At 54.5% G+C, this 17,030-nt stretch overlaps 8 protein-coding genes across 8 annotated transcripts; 3 read left to right on the top strand and 5 right to left on the bottom strand.

Annotated features, from left to right (window-relative positions):
• Nucleotides 1-150: 150 nt before the first annotated feature.
• On the top strand, nucleotides 151-5,811 carry MGL_1370 (uncharacterized protein; the record flags this gene model as incomplete). Its single annotated transcript, XM_001731135.1, has 1 exon — nucleotides 151-5,811. One exon carries the CDS (start codon nucleotides 151-153, stop codon nucleotides 5,809-5,811), a length of 5,661 nt encoding a protein of 1,886 aa, XP_001731187.1.
• Nucleotides 5,812-6,056: 245 nt separating this feature from the next.
• Nucleotides 6,057-6,605, bottom strand: MGL_1369 (uncharacterized protein; the record flags this gene model as incomplete). Its single annotated transcript, XM_001731134.1, has 1 exon — nucleotides 6,057-6,605. One exon carries the CDS (start codon nucleotides 6,603-6,605, stop codon nucleotides 6,057-6,059), a length of 549 nt encoding a protein of 182 aa, XP_001731186.1.
• Nucleotides 6,606-6,862: 257 nt separating this feature from the next.
• Nucleotides 6,863-8,383, bottom strand: MGL_1368 (uncharacterized protein; the record flags this gene model as incomplete). The annotated part of the gene is made up of 1 exon (XM_001731133.1): nucleotides 6,863-8,383. The coding sequence occupies one exon, from the start codon at nucleotides 8,381-8,383 to the stop codon at nucleotides 6,863-6,865; it is 1,521 nt and encodes a 506-aa protein (XP_001731185.1).
• An 889-nt stretch (nucleotides 8,384-9,272) lies between these two features.
• Nucleotides 9,273-12,137, top strand: MGL_1367 (uncharacterized protein; the record flags this gene model as incomplete). Its single annotated transcript, XM_001731132.1, has 1 exon — nucleotides 9,273-12,137. The coding sequence occupies one exon, from the start codon at nucleotides 9,273-9,275 to the stop codon at nucleotides 12,135-12,137; it is 2,865 nt and encodes a 954-aa protein (XP_001731184.1).
• Nucleotides 12,138-12,139: 2 nt separating this feature from the next.
• On the bottom strand, nucleotides 12,140-13,108 carry MGL_1366 (uncharacterized protein; the record flags this gene model as incomplete). The annotated part of the gene is made up of 1 exon (XM_001731131.1): nucleotides 12,140-13,108. One exon carries the CDS (start codon nucleotides 13,106-13,108, stop codon nucleotides 12,140-12,142), a length of 969 nt encoding a protein of 322 aa, XP_001731183.1.
• A 468-nt stretch (nucleotides 13,109-13,576) lies between these two features.
• MGL_1365 (uncharacterized protein) lies at nucleotides 13,577-14,165 on the bottom strand (the record flags this gene model as incomplete). The annotated part of the gene is made up of 4 exons (XM_001731130.1): nucleotides 13,577-13,618; nucleotides 13,667-13,748; nucleotides 13,809-14,079; nucleotides 14,144-14,165. 4 exons carry the CDS (start codon nucleotides 14,163-14,165, stop codon nucleotides 13,577-13,579), a joined length of 417 nt encoding a protein of 138 aa, XP_001731182.1.
• Nucleotides 14,166-14,457: 292 nt separating this feature from the next.
• Nucleotides 14,458-15,391, bottom strand: MGL_1364 (uncharacterized protein; the record flags this gene model as incomplete). The annotated part of the gene is made up of 2 exons (XM_001731129.1): nucleotides 14,458-14,623; nucleotides 14,829-15,391. The coding sequence occupies 2 exons, from the start codon at nucleotides 15,389-15,391 to the stop codon at nucleotides 14,458-14,460; spliced, it is 729 nt and encodes a 242-aa protein (XP_001731181.1).
• A 575-nt stretch (nucleotides 15,392-15,966) lies between these two features.
• Nucleotides 15,967-16,962, top strand: MGL_1363 (uncharacterized protein; the record flags this gene model as incomplete). Its single annotated transcript, XM_001731128.1, has 2 exons — nucleotides 15,967-16,670; nucleotides 16,710-16,962. 2 exons carry the CDS (start codon nucleotides 15,967-15,969, stop codon nucleotides 16,960-16,962), a joined length of 957 nt encoding a protein of 318 aa, XP_001731180.1.
• Nucleotides 16,963-17,030: the final 68 nt, after the last annotated feature.

Genomic DNA, 17,030 nt, shown 5'->3' with positions numbered 1-17,030 from the left:
CGACTGTTGCACGGACGGCAAGGCGGCACGTGATGTCATTCTCGTGGGTGAGCGTGACGCGTCCGTCGAAAAGTTCCCAACAGGTGTGTTGGGAACAGGATCACAAAACGTTGTGGACGAAGAAGTCGCTACTCACTCCCGTTAGGCGCGATGCCGCCGCCTCGAATCGCGCAGCGGAGTGGCTCCGTGCCTATGCGGCATGGAAAATTGCGTGCACTGGACGAAGTGCTCACTAGCCTATCCAATGCGGAGGCCATCCGCCGTGCCGACGTAGCGGCACTTATTACTCACATGAACGCTTCTTCTTTGGCTCATGCGTTGTCACTGTATACAAGCCGATCTACGGCGCCGACAAATGCAGGTGTTGGATGGCATGTGCATCATGAAGATCCCATTGACGCTGCGAGTGTGCGGACAGCAAAGCTCGTCGTGAATGCGGTGCTGAGCGCCCTGCAGGTGAAGCGGTCAGCCACGACGACGACGAAATTCTCGCCGCAAGACGTATTGCCGTGGCTTGATGCGTTTCGGATTTCTATGTGTGTGCTTGTTTCGTCGAATATGGATGTTCTGACACTCGCGCCTGTGGCACTCTCGGTGATTCGTCGGCTTGCCGACGTGCACATGGATGATTATGCACTGACCGAGCTTGTCGCATTGCGGACATGTATTGATCCATCATCGTTCACACTATCAGCTACACGCTCTGTGCACGAACCAGGCTCTGCAGCTGAGCGTTTACGTGCCTGTATGTCGTATGCATGTGAAGCACCTTCGTCTGCATACACGACGCTGGTTCTCGATGCTTACGCGTGCGCTCTGCAAGTCGCGCCAGCTGTAGCTTCTTTCTTACATACACTAGTGGATGTGTGGCCTTCTCTTGCAGAGTGGAATGAGTATGGACGAGCGCAAGGTCTTGACGCCGCATGTGATCGCACGGCGTATATGGCAGAGCGTGCGACATCAAAAATGTCGCAGACCCTGCAGCGAAAACCGGACAAACACCAAGACGATCCATCCTTGACAGTAGAAGCACTGACGCTTCGTATGGCTGCACTTGAGCTCATCATGCCTGCTGCATCGCTTGACCCAGATGCCGTTTGGGACCGCGCAGGTAGACTTGGTGCATTACATGGGCTGGAGGCATCGTACAACGCTCTCGTTCAAGTGTATGAATCTGCACAAGCTCACCAAATGGCATGTGGTACGTCGTTTGAGCGCGTGATTACGTGGTGGACACGCGCCGCCCATGCACTTGGCCGGTGTGATCTCGCGCCGCCTGCATCCTCTTCGATACCCCAGATAAGTGGTGGTGTGTCTGATGCTGAAACTTGGTCAGCTTGTCTGGCTGCCCTGGCATCACCGGCTGATGGGTCTACTTCTATCCCCGCTGAACTCATGACTCTGCCGTCTACACCCGTACCGCCCTCGTTTGTATCGTCATTGTCGTCGCAACTTCGCACTGCACTACGAAACGAAGGACCATCGCCGACATTTCTAATCCGGGCCTTGCATATCGTGCGGCATGTGCCAGCAACAGAGGGTCTCGCTATGGAGGCCGTGCATGCCGCATGCTTGCTCTTGAAGCTCGTATTCTCTGAACATGAGCCTGCTTCGTTTGATGCTTGTCTACAAGGGAGTGAGTCCGCGCATGCCGTCGCCACTCCCCCGCATCAGCATACACTTGCTGCACACCTGTTTCATTATGGCAGTCGACTGTATGCAGTGAAACAGTACGCGCACGCATCGCGCTTTGTCCAGCTAGCGTGTACATGTACAGAGGCGTCTCTTCCTGCTGATCCTGATGGCTCTTGGCGCATTGCTCTCGTTCGGCAATACCATGTGCTTGCTGGTGCTCTTCAGCACATGTCTCAATATCGGCCAGCATACACGGCGTACATGGCGGGTGTTCGTCATGCATTCCAAGCGCAGCAGAACTCAGCTGAAGCAACTGACTTGTTTGTCCGTGTCTTGCGAGGGGCGCATCATGTTTCGGTGTTTGCCCTGCTCGATCCACATGTGCTTGTGGCAGATGTGACAGCCATCCCTACAGCTACTGCTGAGCTGCGTGGTCGTGCGTTTGTGAGCCTGCTTGATGAGCTCATGCCCATGCTGCAGCGAGAAGAAGCACCATACGCATTCGACACGCTGTGCACCGCGGCTTTGGACACGTATGATGTCGGTACACACCCGGTGGAACGTCTGCGTGTGCTGCTTCGTCGTTCCGAGCTGCGCGTCCTTCGTCAAGAACATGTCGATTGGGATGACGTGCGTAGCACGGTTGACCGTGTGGCCGACAAGGCGCCAACACCCGTGCTTCTTGAACTCACTCTCACTTTTTACTTGTTAGCGACGTTAGACTGCGTACAAATGCACTCTTACAGTGACGCTCTTGCACATGTGCAGCAGGCACGGGCGTGGCACGATGCACATACGCCAGCCGCAAACAAGTCAAATGGGCAGTCAACTCGCGCTGCAGTGCCGCGACGCGCAGGAAGTCGACGAAATGCGAATGCAGCGGGAGCAGCAGCCATCGCGGCGAATGCGGCAGCGACAAAAACACCGTCACGTATGCCATCACGACCGCCGTCGCACCCACCATCGCGCACGCCGTCACGGTCATTGGCCAGCTTACCATCGACTCCGCAGCGTCGTGAAGTGCTGGATCCAAATGATACGTCCCATGAATGGACATCAAGCATGTCGTCTCTATTCCTCCTTGTGTGTGATGCTCTTGTGTATGCTGGTCTTCCTACAGCCGCTTTGGATATTTTGCGCCTTGCGCAAAGTGAATACGATGCACCGATCATTCATGTGCGTCATGCGGAAGTGTGCATCATGCTAGGAGCGCCTGACGCTGCTTGGGAGGCTTTGTGCCCGTTTGAGCAAACCTCGGCACGAGCTATGCTCGTCCATGCACAAATCAAGGCCATACTTGGTCATGTATCTGACGCACAGTCTTTGTACGATGCAGCGATTTCCGAGGTTGATGTGCCGCGATGCGGTGCATCCGCTGCATGGGAGCGGGGTTGGGACAAGGCGTCCTTGTGGGAGCTCCAGTCTTGTGCGGCCGAGACGTGCGCTGTCGTGTACACGGCCTCTGGCGATGCATCCGAAGCATTACATGCGTTGCTTCATGCTCTGCGCATTCGTCTGCGAACGGCTATGCTGCTTGCTCAGGCTGCGCCAGCGGCGGGGAACGTGGATATTCAGCGCGGCGAGGATGACGACGACGTATTTTCATCATCACCAACACGAACTCGGTCGCCGACGAGACCAGACCATCGCAGTGCCAGGCCAAGTTCTCGGCGGGTTGCCATCTCCTCTGGAATGCCCAGCGCCGACAAAGCGGGTGTTGCACGTGCTGCATCCGCATCAACCACCAAAGCACCCTCGACACGATTTTCAGGACGTGGAATGTCCAGCTTGCAATGGCGCACATCCTGTGGTATCCTCTCTTTGTATCGCAGTGTCTCGCAAATGTATGCGCGCCGTGGCGCTGTGCGTGATGCAGATGCATTCGCGCGTGAATGCGTCGACTTTGGCGACACTGTGTCCGTGCCGTGGATGCGTGCAAGTGCGCATGCATGGCTCGCCGAATGGACGTGCTCATGTGGTGACACGGCGAGTGCCGCGCAGCTTGCTGCTCAGGCGTATGAATCGAACACCCAAGTGTGTCCGAGTCTTGCACGTGTGCACGCCGCTTATGTGCTGGATGTCGTCGCAGACGATGGCGTATTTGAACGTTCAAAGCAATGCTTGCATGAAGTCGAAGAGGCCGCAAAGATGCGGGTCTGGCATGACATGCATAATCGCATCACTTGTGCCCAAGCGGTGCGCCTCGTCGACACGCGATCTGGGGCAGCTCGTGACCTTGTTTCGTCGCTTGATGGATGTGCCGCGCACCTCATTCGTGCGCGCACATATTTGGCCGAAGCTCGCGCTGCTATTCAAAGCGACGCCGTGTTCGGCATGCTGCCCGACATGGCGCGCTCCGTTCCAAGTGTGATGCCGTCCAGTCGTCGTGTCTCGCCAGCTATCCGCTCAGCGTATGAGCTTCTGGAGCAGGCGCGCGCTGCTGCCGAGCACGTACTCACAAACGCAGCTGTGCTGGACGTGTGTGATGTGCGTATGGCGCTTGTTTGTGCACGAGAGGCTGTGCTGACGTCGGCATCGCTCGGGCGCAGTTCTGTGGCTGATGAAGCGTCTTCTGGCACAGCCTCGGCCCTAAGCCCAGCACCATCCATGAGCTCAGCTGCCTGCGTGGTGGCAGCCATGACGAATGCCGTGTCGTCGATCTCTGTGCGCCGAGCGTGTGCCGACGCAAGGGTGAGACGCGCTATGCGCCCCAAAGCCGAGTGGCTACACCGTCTATCTGCTTCGTCGGTGGTGAAACCGTGGCGTGAATACGATGTCCAAGCTATGCCTACGTGGAGCGACGCAGGTGCAGCAGCAGCGGTCATATCCCTGTCATCCGATGCTCGCGAGCTGATCGTCGCCCGGTACGGTGATGCGTACGATCCGTGTGTGTTCGTGCTGCCATTGCATCGACAGAGTTATCGGGATGCGGAGGACGACGATGACGTTCTTCACGTCGAGACGGTGATGACGGAACTGCGACAAATCATCCATTCGTCAAATGTCGGCGTTCAAGGTGCTAAAGACGTCAAAGCCCTAGAGGCTCGCAAGGTTTGGTGGACACACCGGCGCGCGCTAGATGCACAGCTCGGCTCGCTTCTCCAGCTCGTGCAGGACGCATGGTTTAGTGGCTTGCATGGTCTCTTGGCTCCTTGGCCTTCGCCCAGTGCCATGTACTGCTTGCGAGATAAGGTCGAGTCTGTACTGGCATGTGCTTGCGGCTCACCTACACGAGTGCGTCTCACGCGTGCATTACCCGATGCATCACTAGCATGCCTTGCGGCTATGCAGACGTACCGCGATGAAGATCTCGAGGACTGGCTCCATTATGCATTAGATGCGTATCAATTGGGTGGCGTGCCAGTGGCTCAGGACGAGGTGGATCTCGACGAGTTGTGTGTGGATTTGCGCAGCGCCCTCGACGAGTTTCACGTCAAGTACGCAGGTTTTGATGCACAACAACATCACATGTACCTTGTACTAGATCGACACCTCTGCGAGTTGCCGTGGGAGTCACTCCCTGTGCTGCGTTCCCAGTCAGTCACACGACTCACATCGCTTGACCAATTGCCACACTGCGTGCAAAAGAATCCTTCTGAGCCGATCCCTCTACGCACATCGAATACCGCCTACCTGCTGAACCCCAGTGGCGATCTTACTCGCAGTGAAGAACGCTTTGCACCGTGCCTTCAAGCTCATTCGACATGGCATGGCACCATTGGTCGTGCCCCAGTCCTTGACGAAGTTGCGCAGGCCCTCGCCTCGCACGACACGTTCTTGTACTTTGGGCACTCTGGCGCAGAAATGTATGTACACCCAGCGCGCCTTCGTGAGCTTTCGCGATGTGCGGCAACAATGCTATGGGGATGCTCAAGTGGGGCATTGCAAGTGCAGGGTGTGCACGATCCTATGGGTACACCGTATCATTACGCCGTTGCGCAGTGTCCCGCGCTGCTTGCCGCGTTGTGGGATACAACCGATCGCGAACTGGATCTTGTGTGTGAGGCTGTGCTCCAGTGTGTCGGCCTCTTTGCAGACCGTGAAGCGACTTCGTCGTCTGAGCCAAAGCGCCTGTCGCTCTCACAGGCGCTTGTGGCAGCTCGTGAGCGATGCAAGCTCCCGTATCTGACGGGCGCTGCTTGCGTCGTGTACGGAGCGCCGGTGATCTGGGTGTGAGTGCGCCAAGCCAACCTTCATGCAGATGCAGTCCTGAGTGTCTCGTTGTCACGTAAGACCGCTGAGCGTACTCAGTCCATGAGACCAAGCATTCATAGTGACGCATACATATTTGCAAAGACATTTCAAAACTTGACAGTATTTCATTACGCGCCCCGTTGGCTAAGATGGCATTGACGTCAGCATTCGTCACGCCTGGCTGTTATTCGTCCAGTGTTCGAACACACGCTCAATTCCACTGATGATTATGAAGATGCAGCTTGCTCTTGCACAGACGCTTGTAAGGCCGCCACACTTTGTTCGAGACGCACGAGCGTGCGATGCGACAAGCGGCTCTGCGCTTGCAATTGGCGCACCTGCTCGTCCAGACTCTTGGCATCCGTCTCCATTTTGCGCCGCTCATTCAGGATCTCTTGAAGGCGCGCAAGATGCGCAGCATGCTGCTCCTCTTCACCCAGGGTTGCCAGCTGAGTGAGGTCATCAGGCGAGAGCACGTCATGGTCCAGACGCTCCACTTCCAGATGTGCATCGATCTGCGCCTTGAGCTCCTGATGCTCGAGTAGGAGCGCCTCGTACTCCAATGACGCCTTATCCAAGGCAAGTTGCGCGCTTTCAACATGCACACGTTCCGCAGCAAGGGCCTCGTACGCTGTGCGGTTCATGCTTTTGAGCTCACTTACGAGCGGCGTGGCGTCAGCAACCATCGCGAGGCACGCATCTCTCGACGCAGGATCATCTCGACCATCTTGGCTAATCACCCGCTCAATGCGCTGTACCAATGAAGTAGCAGCCATACTGTCTCGCGCACACGTCCGCAGCGTGTCGCTACGTTGACTGTAGTGGAAATGGGGCGTGGTCGATGAATACGTGGGTGCTATGTAAGCAAGCGTAGAAAGAAAAGGTTGTTTCGTCCAGGACGTCGAGCCAACAAGTCTGTGGGTGGACGCATCGATCGATCGGGCATCGGAACTAGTCAACTACACAAGCGAACCAGAAATTTCGCCTGCGGCAGCCTTTCTGCCGCCGCCCTGCCACCCATCCCCCTCTTCCTTCACGGCGGCGGCAGCAGGAGAGCCCTCCACACCTGATCCACTACATCAGCCGCCTCGTCGTCCAATACAGGCTCCAGCACGTCCGCTACGTCCTGCGCATTCGCGTGCTCACGGAGCTTATCGAGAACAGCCTCTTGCAGATCAGGCACTGACTCGCCGAAGCTCGCAGCGATGCCTGCATCGATGGTGGGTGCAATGTGTGCGAGATCAACTCGCGTCCATGCAGGTGTAATGCCCCACAGCTCGGTACGTGGGAGCGATTGAACAAGCCGAATGACATGCGCATGATCTGGTGCATCGCGCATTTTTTGCTCAAGATCCAGTCGTCGCTGCACACCTGGGAGCATCTCACCCTGGCGCACGTGGAGCTTGAGTGGGGGTGCACCACTAGATGGACGCCAGCTTGGTGCCGAAGACGGAGCGCCCGGCGCATGACCCGCTGCCATAGGAGCAAGTTCGGCAAGAAACGCATCAGCTTGGCGCTTGGCTTCAGCGTTCTCGGCCTTCTCAGCATCACGGTCTGCTCTGTCTGCTTCTTCTTCTCGTCTTCGGGCTTCAGCACGCCGTTGTATCCAACGACGTCGGTCTGTCCAGAAGCTCTCGCGAGCTAATTCAGTGTCCTCATCCAAATTCAGCCAAGCCTCCATGGATCGCGCAGATGCATTCTCTGTCAGCGTATGCTCCGCCCACGTAGCAAGTCGTGCCTGCTCGCGCTCTAGATACGCATGCTCCGCTTGGCGTGCGTCACGAGCACGGCGTGAGGCTTCCACACGCTGTCGATCCGCCTCATTACGCTCGTCTGTAACTTCAGGATCGTCGGCCGCTGTGCTCGTGTGGTCAGACGCGTCAGGCGTGTCTCGCATCTTGGACAGTGGCGTCGCTGATCCTGAATTCGACATGGGAGAAGAGTGGCGCATCGCTAAAGCGGCGGCTCTTTGTCGCTCTAGTTCTAGCTCACGCTTCCGGTCAGCAGCATCGCTAGCGACAGCACCCAAGCGAAATTTCTCAATCTCTGACAGAACGTGCTTCCGTCGATTCACAGGAATCTCACTCATGGACAAGTCTTTGAGATGGGAGGGTATTTCATAGCGCTCAGGCTCATCACCCGACTCGGCATTCGGGTTCGACATGGCCTGAATCACATAGTCGACACGCGCACGCGCAGCAGCATCTTGCAGCGAGTCTGCGTCGGTACGAACCATCGTTTTCTCAAACTCACCAAGAAATGCACTAGTTTTCTCATCAGCACGCACGATGAGCTTCTTGGTGGGTTTGCCGCGCTCCGAACCCATGCTCGGCAGCTCCAGATCGTGCAGGACGGCCAGCACACGCAACGCATCACGCAGTGTGGAAAAGTCCGCGAATCCAAATGCTTTACTGACTCGTTTAAATGAGCGATAGCCGCCACATGCCTGGAATAGCTGGACGAGCCACCGGTCGCTCACACCAGGTGATATGCTTCCGACGAACACAGTGGATGCAGCTTCGTTCTGGCTGCTGCCGCCACTCCCGTCACTCATGCTCACGTACTCGTACTCGTACTTCAGTCACACAATCAGACGTGCGCACGCACGCTCGTCTCGCGCTGGTCGTTTCCTGAAGAAACGCTCGCGCCAGAGTCCAAGTCGGCTTGATGTTGTAAGGCCACCGCCGCTACTCCTACTGCGCCTGGTGCCAATACCTTCCCCCTCCACGGATCGCCACTCACTTGTCGAACCACGGCAGCTTGGGTATGCAGTGGAGGCGTGTATTTTCGCCAGCACACGAAACGTGACACATCCCCGGTCGTTCCTGCCGTCCGTCTCTTGCCGCGAATATGTCATCGCAGCCCCGCCCCCCCCAGCTGCCGCCTGGCTGGGCTACACAGTGGTGCGTACGGACACTGAAAGTGTGCGCGGATGCATTCTAACCATACAGGGATGCTGCTGCTGGTCGCCAAGTGTATGTGGAAACGGCCACCGGCCGTACTAGCTGGAATCCACCCAATGTGTCGCCACTCAGGCAGCACGGTCCACGGACGCACCCTACGGCCGTGAAGCGCATGTCGATGCCGGTCAATTCTGTCGCGCGGCCATCTAGCGTGCCTGGGTCGCTTAGTGCGCGTCCTGTGCGGCCCGGCCTGGGCCATGGTCGTGCTCCCAGTATGCATGCGGCCGGCACCGCGGCTGCGCCTGGCGGTGGACATCGCTTCCCCTCGACTGGCGGACGTCCTCCGATTCGCTCTATATCAGGTGCGCATCAAGTTGCCTCTCCACCCTCGATGCGCTCGCCAATGATGCCGAGCTCGCCGACGGGAGCCATGCGCCCTGTCCATCCGACGGCGCGCCATATGCCAGGCACTCAGCCAATCCAGCCCAGGCACTGGCGCGTCAGTTGCACCTGACCGCTAATGCGCCTTTGCATGGGCAGATGCCTTCCCAACCTGTACATGCTGCTGCCCCAGCTCCCAACGTTTCAGCAGCTGTCAGTCCCAAAGCTGCAGCTCCAGCTGCAGCTCCAGCACCCTCACACCGTGCGCATCCGGCTGCTCGTCGTCGTGCTTATCCGACAGCGCACATTGCCGCGCACAGTATGAGCTATGCTAGCACGCCGGACTTGGCTGCTGCCGCCGCTTCCGATGCTGGCCAAGACAGTGGTGTGTTTACGCCTGCTGCCGTTGGCCATTCACCCACACGCAGTGTGTCGTCTAGTATGCAAACGCCTTCACGCACGATGCCGATGCGGTCCGTGACACAGCCTTCGTTGAGCAACATAGCGAATGCTGCTCCCGCAGCCAGTACACAGCAGCCAGGCATGGCAGGCGCTGTCGACACGGGATCATCGATTATCACACCTGGTTTGCAAGGGGTGCCTGGTGTCCCTGGCGTTCCTGGTGTTCCGGGCGTTGTTCCGACGACCGGTGCCCCTGATATTGTGCAGCCAATGCAAAATATGAGCTTGGGACCTGGTAATGCACGTGTCGGGAACCAATTGCTGAATGCTGTTGTTGGTGCGCAGCCGCCGATTATGACAGATCTGGAGGGGCCACCGCCACCTATTATGCTTCCTCCTAATGCAACTGTGACACCGTCTGTTCGTGCTAATGCAGACCCATCGTATCAGCGCTGCACGCTAAATGCCATCCCCACGACCAACTCGCTGCTGTCTAAATCAAAACTGCCATTCGCCGTTGTCTTGTCGCCCATGCGCACAGTGAGGCCAGAAGAAGGCGACGAGCCTGTGCCTGTGGTGACAGACTCTGTCATTGCTCGTTGTCGTCGTTGCCGGACGTACATCAATCCGTTTGTCACATTTGTCGATGGTGGCCAGCGCTGGAAGTGCTGCATGTGCTACATCACGAACGAAGTGCCCCAGCTTTTTGACTGGGACCAAGAAACGAACCAACCAGCCGATCGCTGGCAGCGCCCTGAACTTAATTCAGGTGTCGTTGAGTTTATCGCCCCACGCGAGTACATGGTTCGTCCGCCGCAGCCCCCGGTGTACGTGTTCTTGGTGGACGTCACGTATGCAGCGGTAGCGAGCGGCATGGTCAGCACAATGGCCAGTACGATTCTTGCCTCACTCGATGCCATTCCCAACAAGGACAACCGCACCAAGATCGCACTCATTGGCTTTGACTCACAGCTCCACTTCTTCCGCCTTATGCCCGGCAGCACCGAGCCCTCGCTCTTGGTCGTGAGTGATCTGGATGACGTCTTTCTCCCTCAACCGAGCGATCTCCTTGTCAACCTGTCGGAGAGCCGTGACTGTGTCGAGACGCTCCTCCGTAACTTCGGCAACATGCAATCCAACGCTGCTGTGACGCCATCTGCACTGGGCGCGGCTCTCCGTGCTGCACACAGGCTTGTATCAGCAACAGGCGGCAAGCTCGAAGTATTCACATCGTCACTTGCGACAACAGGGCCTGGTGCGCTCAAAATGCGCGACGACAAGAAGCTGTATGGAGGGCCACGCGAGAGCTCTCTGCTTAGTGCACAGTCGTCCTTTTACAAGTCTCTTTCAATTGAGTGCTCACGCAACCAGGTATCCGTCGACATGTGGCTCTTTGGTCCCAGTTACGTCGATGTCGCGACGCTGTCATGTCTACCGCGCTACACTGGTGGACAGACTTTCTTCTACCCTATCATGGATCCGAAGCACCCTGAGGTGTCGCATAAGTTTGCGCATGAGCTGAGCTCTGTGCTCACGAGCCCCATGAGTTTCGAAGCGGTTCTGCGCATGCGAGCGACGCGTGGCATTCGGCCCACGTCGTTCCATGGCAACTTTTTCGTTCGCTCGTCGGACCTGCTTGCACTGCCTAGTGTGCCGACCGATCAGAGCTACATGATTGAATGTGAGATTGACGAGCCTCTGCACACGACAGTTGCTGTTCTCCAGAGCGTCGTGCTTCACAGTACTGCCACTGGTGAGCGTCGGATTCGTGTGATCACGACGGCTGTTCCAACGACCACCAATCTGTCTGAGGTGTATGCAAGTGCCGACCAGTTGGCCATTGCGGCGTTCATGGCGAACAAGGCGGTAGAAAAGAGCCTGCATGCTCGTTTGGACGATGCACGTGCGATGATCCGCACCCGAATTGCCGATATCTTTACCGCTTACCGTACAACCATGACAAATACACGAGGTGGTAATGCAGCACACCTGACGATCGCCAGCAACCTGTCTCTGCTACCTCTTCTTGCTCTGGGCCTGTTGCGCAACCGCAGCATTAGGATCGGCACACAGATCCCCAGTGATGTGCGAGCATATCACCAGACGCTTCTCACGACGCTGCCGGTGCAACGGCTCATTCCATTCCTACTTCCCGTCTTTTATTCGTTGCACAATATGCCCCCTGATGCCGGCACAATCGACATGTCGACCCAATGCTTGATCATGCCGCCCCGCCTCAACTTGACAAGTGAGCGCTTCGAGCGGCATGGTCTGTACCTCATCGAAGATGGCATGTCCGTCTTCTTATGGCTCGGCCGTGCAGCTGTGCCTGCACTCACGATGGATGTGTTTGGTGCGCCTGACTACGCGTCACTGCAGTCGGGACCTATCGTCCTTCCTGAACTTGAGAACAGCATGTCTCAGCGTCTGCGTGCGATCCTTGACCGCATCGTTACGTTACGCCGTGGTCCTTACCTGTCCTTGCTCTACCTTGTGAAGGAGGACGGCGACCCAGGCATGCGTCTGCTTGCCCTCAGTCGACTCGTTGAAGATCGCTACGAACAGACTAGCGGCTACTTGCAATTCCTCGGCCAGATCCGCGACAAGGTGAATGGTTCCTAATATTATTCGCGTTCTTGCAATACCTGCTGTGCAGTCTGTGCCAGAAGCTGATGAGTGTGTGCCGTAGGATGGAAAATGTCCCAGTAGAAGTACGAATCCGGATCCGAGCACACATGGCGCGTAACGCCCTTTTGCTTTTCCACTTTGGTCGTACCGACAAGACATGCATCTTCTGTGTTCTTGATCCCATACTCTCCCGGATGCGCGAGGATCTCTCGGCCTCGCTCGTACAGATCCACTAGTACGATACGTGCCTTCTGATTGTTTTGGCTTTGCAGCTCCTGCACGGCATCCTGCAGCTTCGTATTGAAGTGTTTGATATATGCAGCTCCACCAACCTGATCAATTACATTGCTGTACTGTGTTGTCGATGGCACCTTGCTGCCATCCACAAGTGTCGGAATCATAATCGTTGTAGCGCCAAGATCGATCAAATACTGTGCCAACCGCTTCAGCGTTGCAGCGCACTGGTTGCCCAGCCTCCAGATGTTCAGCGTCTCTTTCGTACCATAATAGACATCGTTGGAGCCACCCGACAATATGTACAGCGCATTTCGATCGACTTTGCCGTGCACTGACTCCATGTATTCATGCAGCTGTGCTCGCACGTCCGGCACAGCAATCGACTCATTGTAGCCAGACATACCCTGAGCCACACTATTGTTGGTTGTGGCACCCCCGTAAGCAAAGTCATCAACGTGTGGGACTTGCATAAGACTCGCTAGCTGTTCTGGCCATGTTTCGCCATTGCTGAAGCGACCATTCATATACGCCGGGTCTGACGGCCACGTCTTGTTTGTGAACAAGTATGTGCCGTTGCCGTTGTCTACCAGCGAGTCACCAAAGACCACAATCCGCGAGAAACCTGCTGCGCCGCCATCGCGCAGTGCGAATGGAAACTGAAGCTGCGCGGCGGTCACACACAAGGCACTCAGGCTAGCTGCAAACCACACTGCAGTGCCAGTCTTCATTGGTGGCACGTTCCTTGTCGCTGACAGTCGAGAAAGAATTGCTCTATGCTAAGTGGAAGGGAGCCGTTGTTGTGCTAAAATCAAGTCCACATGATTTACATAATATTATGACGGCGATCAGCTGTATTGAGAGAAACAGGCATGATTGTCTCACCCGGCCCGGTTCGACTTACCATGCACAATAATGGCGTCAAGCTTCATTTCTCCTTCACGTGGAGACACGTAAGCCAGTGCATGCGTATGACTGTGTCCAGCCGCCCATGAAAAGAGTGCGTGGGGGATGCATGTAAGAATAATACAGATTCTGCAAGCACGAGCAAGAACATAGTCTAAGCGGTCATCAAGAAGTATCTTCGTCACAGGCAGAATCGTATATCGGTGCACATGATCGCGCACAACGAAATGAGAAAATGAAATGATAAAGTAGCAGGTATACTGCTCATACATGCGCCAAAACATTTACAGAGATTATACAGCGGAGCGCCGTGTGCCTGCTAGCTGGTCCATGACCTGACAGTGTAAGTACCTGACAGACATAGTTTGAAAAAAGTAACATACTTGGCCGATGACAGGAAGCGAGAACACATTGCCGATGATCGGCATTTGCCGCATAAAGCTGAGAATCACAGGGAAAAAGTCCCTTGAGCAGGTTAGTTGACAAAGACGCCAGACCAACACGCATACAGAAAAAGTCACGTACCCAAACAAATTTAAGAAGCCTACTGTTTCGACAATCACACCAACGATGGCCCAGCGCAAAAAAACGAGACCCATACCGGTAAAGAAGCAAACAGTACCGCGAATTTTTTGTTTCCGAGCGAAAAATAACAAAGTTTTTTGAGGTCCAATAAGTAGTGCAATACCGGACACAAACAGTACGTTGCCCATGGCTAGAAGCGTCGCATCAAAAAACATAATGACGCCCAGTGCCAAAAAGAAAACGCCGCCTGACACCAGGCCCACACCAATTTCTGCCATGTTAATCCGCATCAATCATCAAACCTGCGCGCATAGACGCACAAGCTACATACATACTTTGCTGATCCGTGAGCCACATTTTGTTGTTCACAAGCTCAGAACCACACGAGCTGTTGAGGAAGCACAAAATTCAGCACCGATCGACTCAGTTTCTGTTTATTCATCACCAACTTCCTTCTCAAAACGCATATTTCCCCACTAACACTCTTCACATGTCGCTGTACTATGGAATTTACACGCGTGGCTTCCGGGTTCGTGACGAGGTGGATGCTTGGGGCTGGGTATCATTCTGCACCACGCGAGCTGGCGGATAAGGCGACTTGATAGGAAACAGGCTAATTTTGTCAGTATACATAAAACAGCGCTTAAACTCACGTTCGCTTTGGCAATGGGTCCTCACGGAACCATGAATGCGAAAGCGCATCAGCCGCAGAGATCCGTTGTTCAGGATCGTACCGCAACAATCGCTCAAACAAATGAAACCCCTTCGAAGTACCGGCGCGTTCCACATACCACTGATACATTGTAGAGGGGATGCTGAAACATTAGAAAAAAAAAAACTCTTCCCACGACGTACGAATCGGTGCGGCGCAGAACTAGCCAATGGGTATAATCCGGCATGGAGACCATCTTGGGCCATTGTTCTGCAGTTGGCGTGCCAAGTACATCCATGATTTTGCTCAGTTGATTTCTGAAAAAATGATATACCTAGTTCAATCCTCTTCAAGTCCGAGATACGTACGTTTGCAGTGGAATGCTTGCCCCCTTGCTCCAGGAACGAACTTCTTCACCTTTAAACATAGGACGCAGAGCAAGCAGCTCGCCCCATATACAGCCAATGGCCCACATATCGATTCCATCCGTGTAGTGGCGAGCACCAAGCAAAAGTTCAGGTGCTCGATACCAGATGGTCACGACGACCATATCGGTCGAGTATAATGACACCATGGGATCAGAATAAATTCGAGCGAGACCAAGATCGCCAATTTTCACAACACCTTGAGACGTCATTAAAATATTTGCTGGCTTCAAATCCCGATGCATAATCCAATTCTCATGGAGATATTGGATGCCGCGCAATAGTTGCCAAATCAAAGACTTGATCATGACACCATCCAGAGGTTTCCGCAGAACCGATAAATGATAATGAATAATCTGCAACATATCATGTTCCACATACTCAAACACCAAAAAGATGGAATGGTGTTCCAGCATAACTTCACGGAGCCATACGATGTTTTCATGTCGTAGTTCGCGATTCAGGGCTATTTCTCGTATAGCACTTTGACTGATTCCACGATGCATGTGTGCATCACCACCCCTGTCCGTTTTGAATTTTTTGATAGCATACACACGTGTATTGGTATCATTGCTGGGTCCCACTTCCTTTGCTTTGTATACGCGTCCGTATGTACCTGAGCTAAGATAGCCTAGTACTTGATAGCGGGAAAGAATGGACTTGCGCTGCGCATTTCGTCGAGCACGATAGGCCTTCATAACACCTGCTGCAGATGCAGATGCTAATATTTTTTTCTCTGATTGATCAATGCGTTTGGACAACATCAGTGGCTTGGACCATATGCAGGTATGTATGAATGTACCGCGTTCGCACAACGCTTGTGCACAAGCTGGACGAGTCTGAGTGTTGTATCATGAATTTGCTCAAATTGCGAGGGGTGGAGGTGGAGGACCGTCGTGGCATGCGCAAAAGCCACGCTGAATTGTTGGGCTTGCTGACGGGCAGCAATGTCAGACCGTCGTCCGCTTCAGGCTGTAAAACGCTGGAGACAGACACCTCGAATTGATTGGCGTGAGCGAAACCGAGCGCCTTTTGTTGCTCGTGTTTGATTGTATCCTGCTAACCAACCCTACACTTTACAATGCCAGACTTCTCGATTATCGAGTCGTTTCATCATGCATTAGAAGAAGATAAAGACCGCCCCATGCCGATTGCAGCGATTTTTGCTTTATCTGACATGATTTTGCAATCCCGCGCAGGAACGACGTCAGAGCTGATGGAAAGTATAAAAATGGCTAGCGAAGAGCTTAAGGCAAGTCTTCCAAACCCTATTCCTGCAACAGCAGGTCTTGAACTGTACATGCGGTTCGTCACGACGAAAAACTGGGCTGGTGGTGATTTTGAAGCGCACAAGCGTAGCCTTATTCACACTGCTTTAGAATTCGCTCAGAACACTGTGCCAAATTGCCGTGAACGCATCACGCATCTCCTTTTGCCATTCGTCAAGGATGATTCGGTGATTTTGACGCATGGATATTCACGTGTTGTGATGCAGGCGCTACTCACAGCGGTCAAAACGCACAGGAAGCGAATCTGTGTGTATGTGACAGAAAGCCGACCCACGGGCCAAGGGCTACAAACGTACCATCGCTTGCGTGAGGAAAGTATTCCTTGCACAGTGGTTCTCGACACGGCAGTAGCGTATCTCATGCATCGTGTAGACATGTGTCTTCTTGGTGCAGAGGCTGTTGCAGAGTCGGGTGGTATATTCAACGCCGTGGGAAGCTACCAGATCGGAATAATCGCAAAGGCAGCAAAGAAGCCAGTATTTGCTGTGGCTGAGAGGTACGTATACTTTTGTGCAAGAATCCATTTTCACACCAGTTTCAAATTCATGCGCTTGTTTCCCTTATCACAATATGATGTGCCCATCTCGGCACGTCGTCTTCCTTTACCATCGCCAAATGATCCTTGTGACGAATCGCAGGGCAACCGTATGACACCTGCCATGGAGGCCCTCAACCCACTGATTGACTATACCCTGCCCGAACTACTTACGTTTATTGTGAGTGACGTAGGTATTTTGACACCTTCGGGCGTGTCGGATGCATTGCTGGCTGTGTATGGCGGAAGCTAATGCATACTTATGTTCGTGTAGCATCAAAAAGTGTTAGTGTGGGAATTGTTATTGTCGTTTTTTTTATT

This window comes from Malassezia globosa (genome assembly GCF_000181695.2).
Source record: "Malassezia globosa CBS 7966 chromosome Unknown mgl_sf_3.1, whole genome shotgun sequence".
NCBI classification, from domain to species: domain Eukaryota; kingdom Fungi; phylum Basidiomycota; class Malasseziomycetes; order Malasseziales; family Malasseziaceae; genus Malassezia; species Malassezia globosa.
This window is presented reverse-complemented; position numbering and strand designations above follow the sequence as displayed.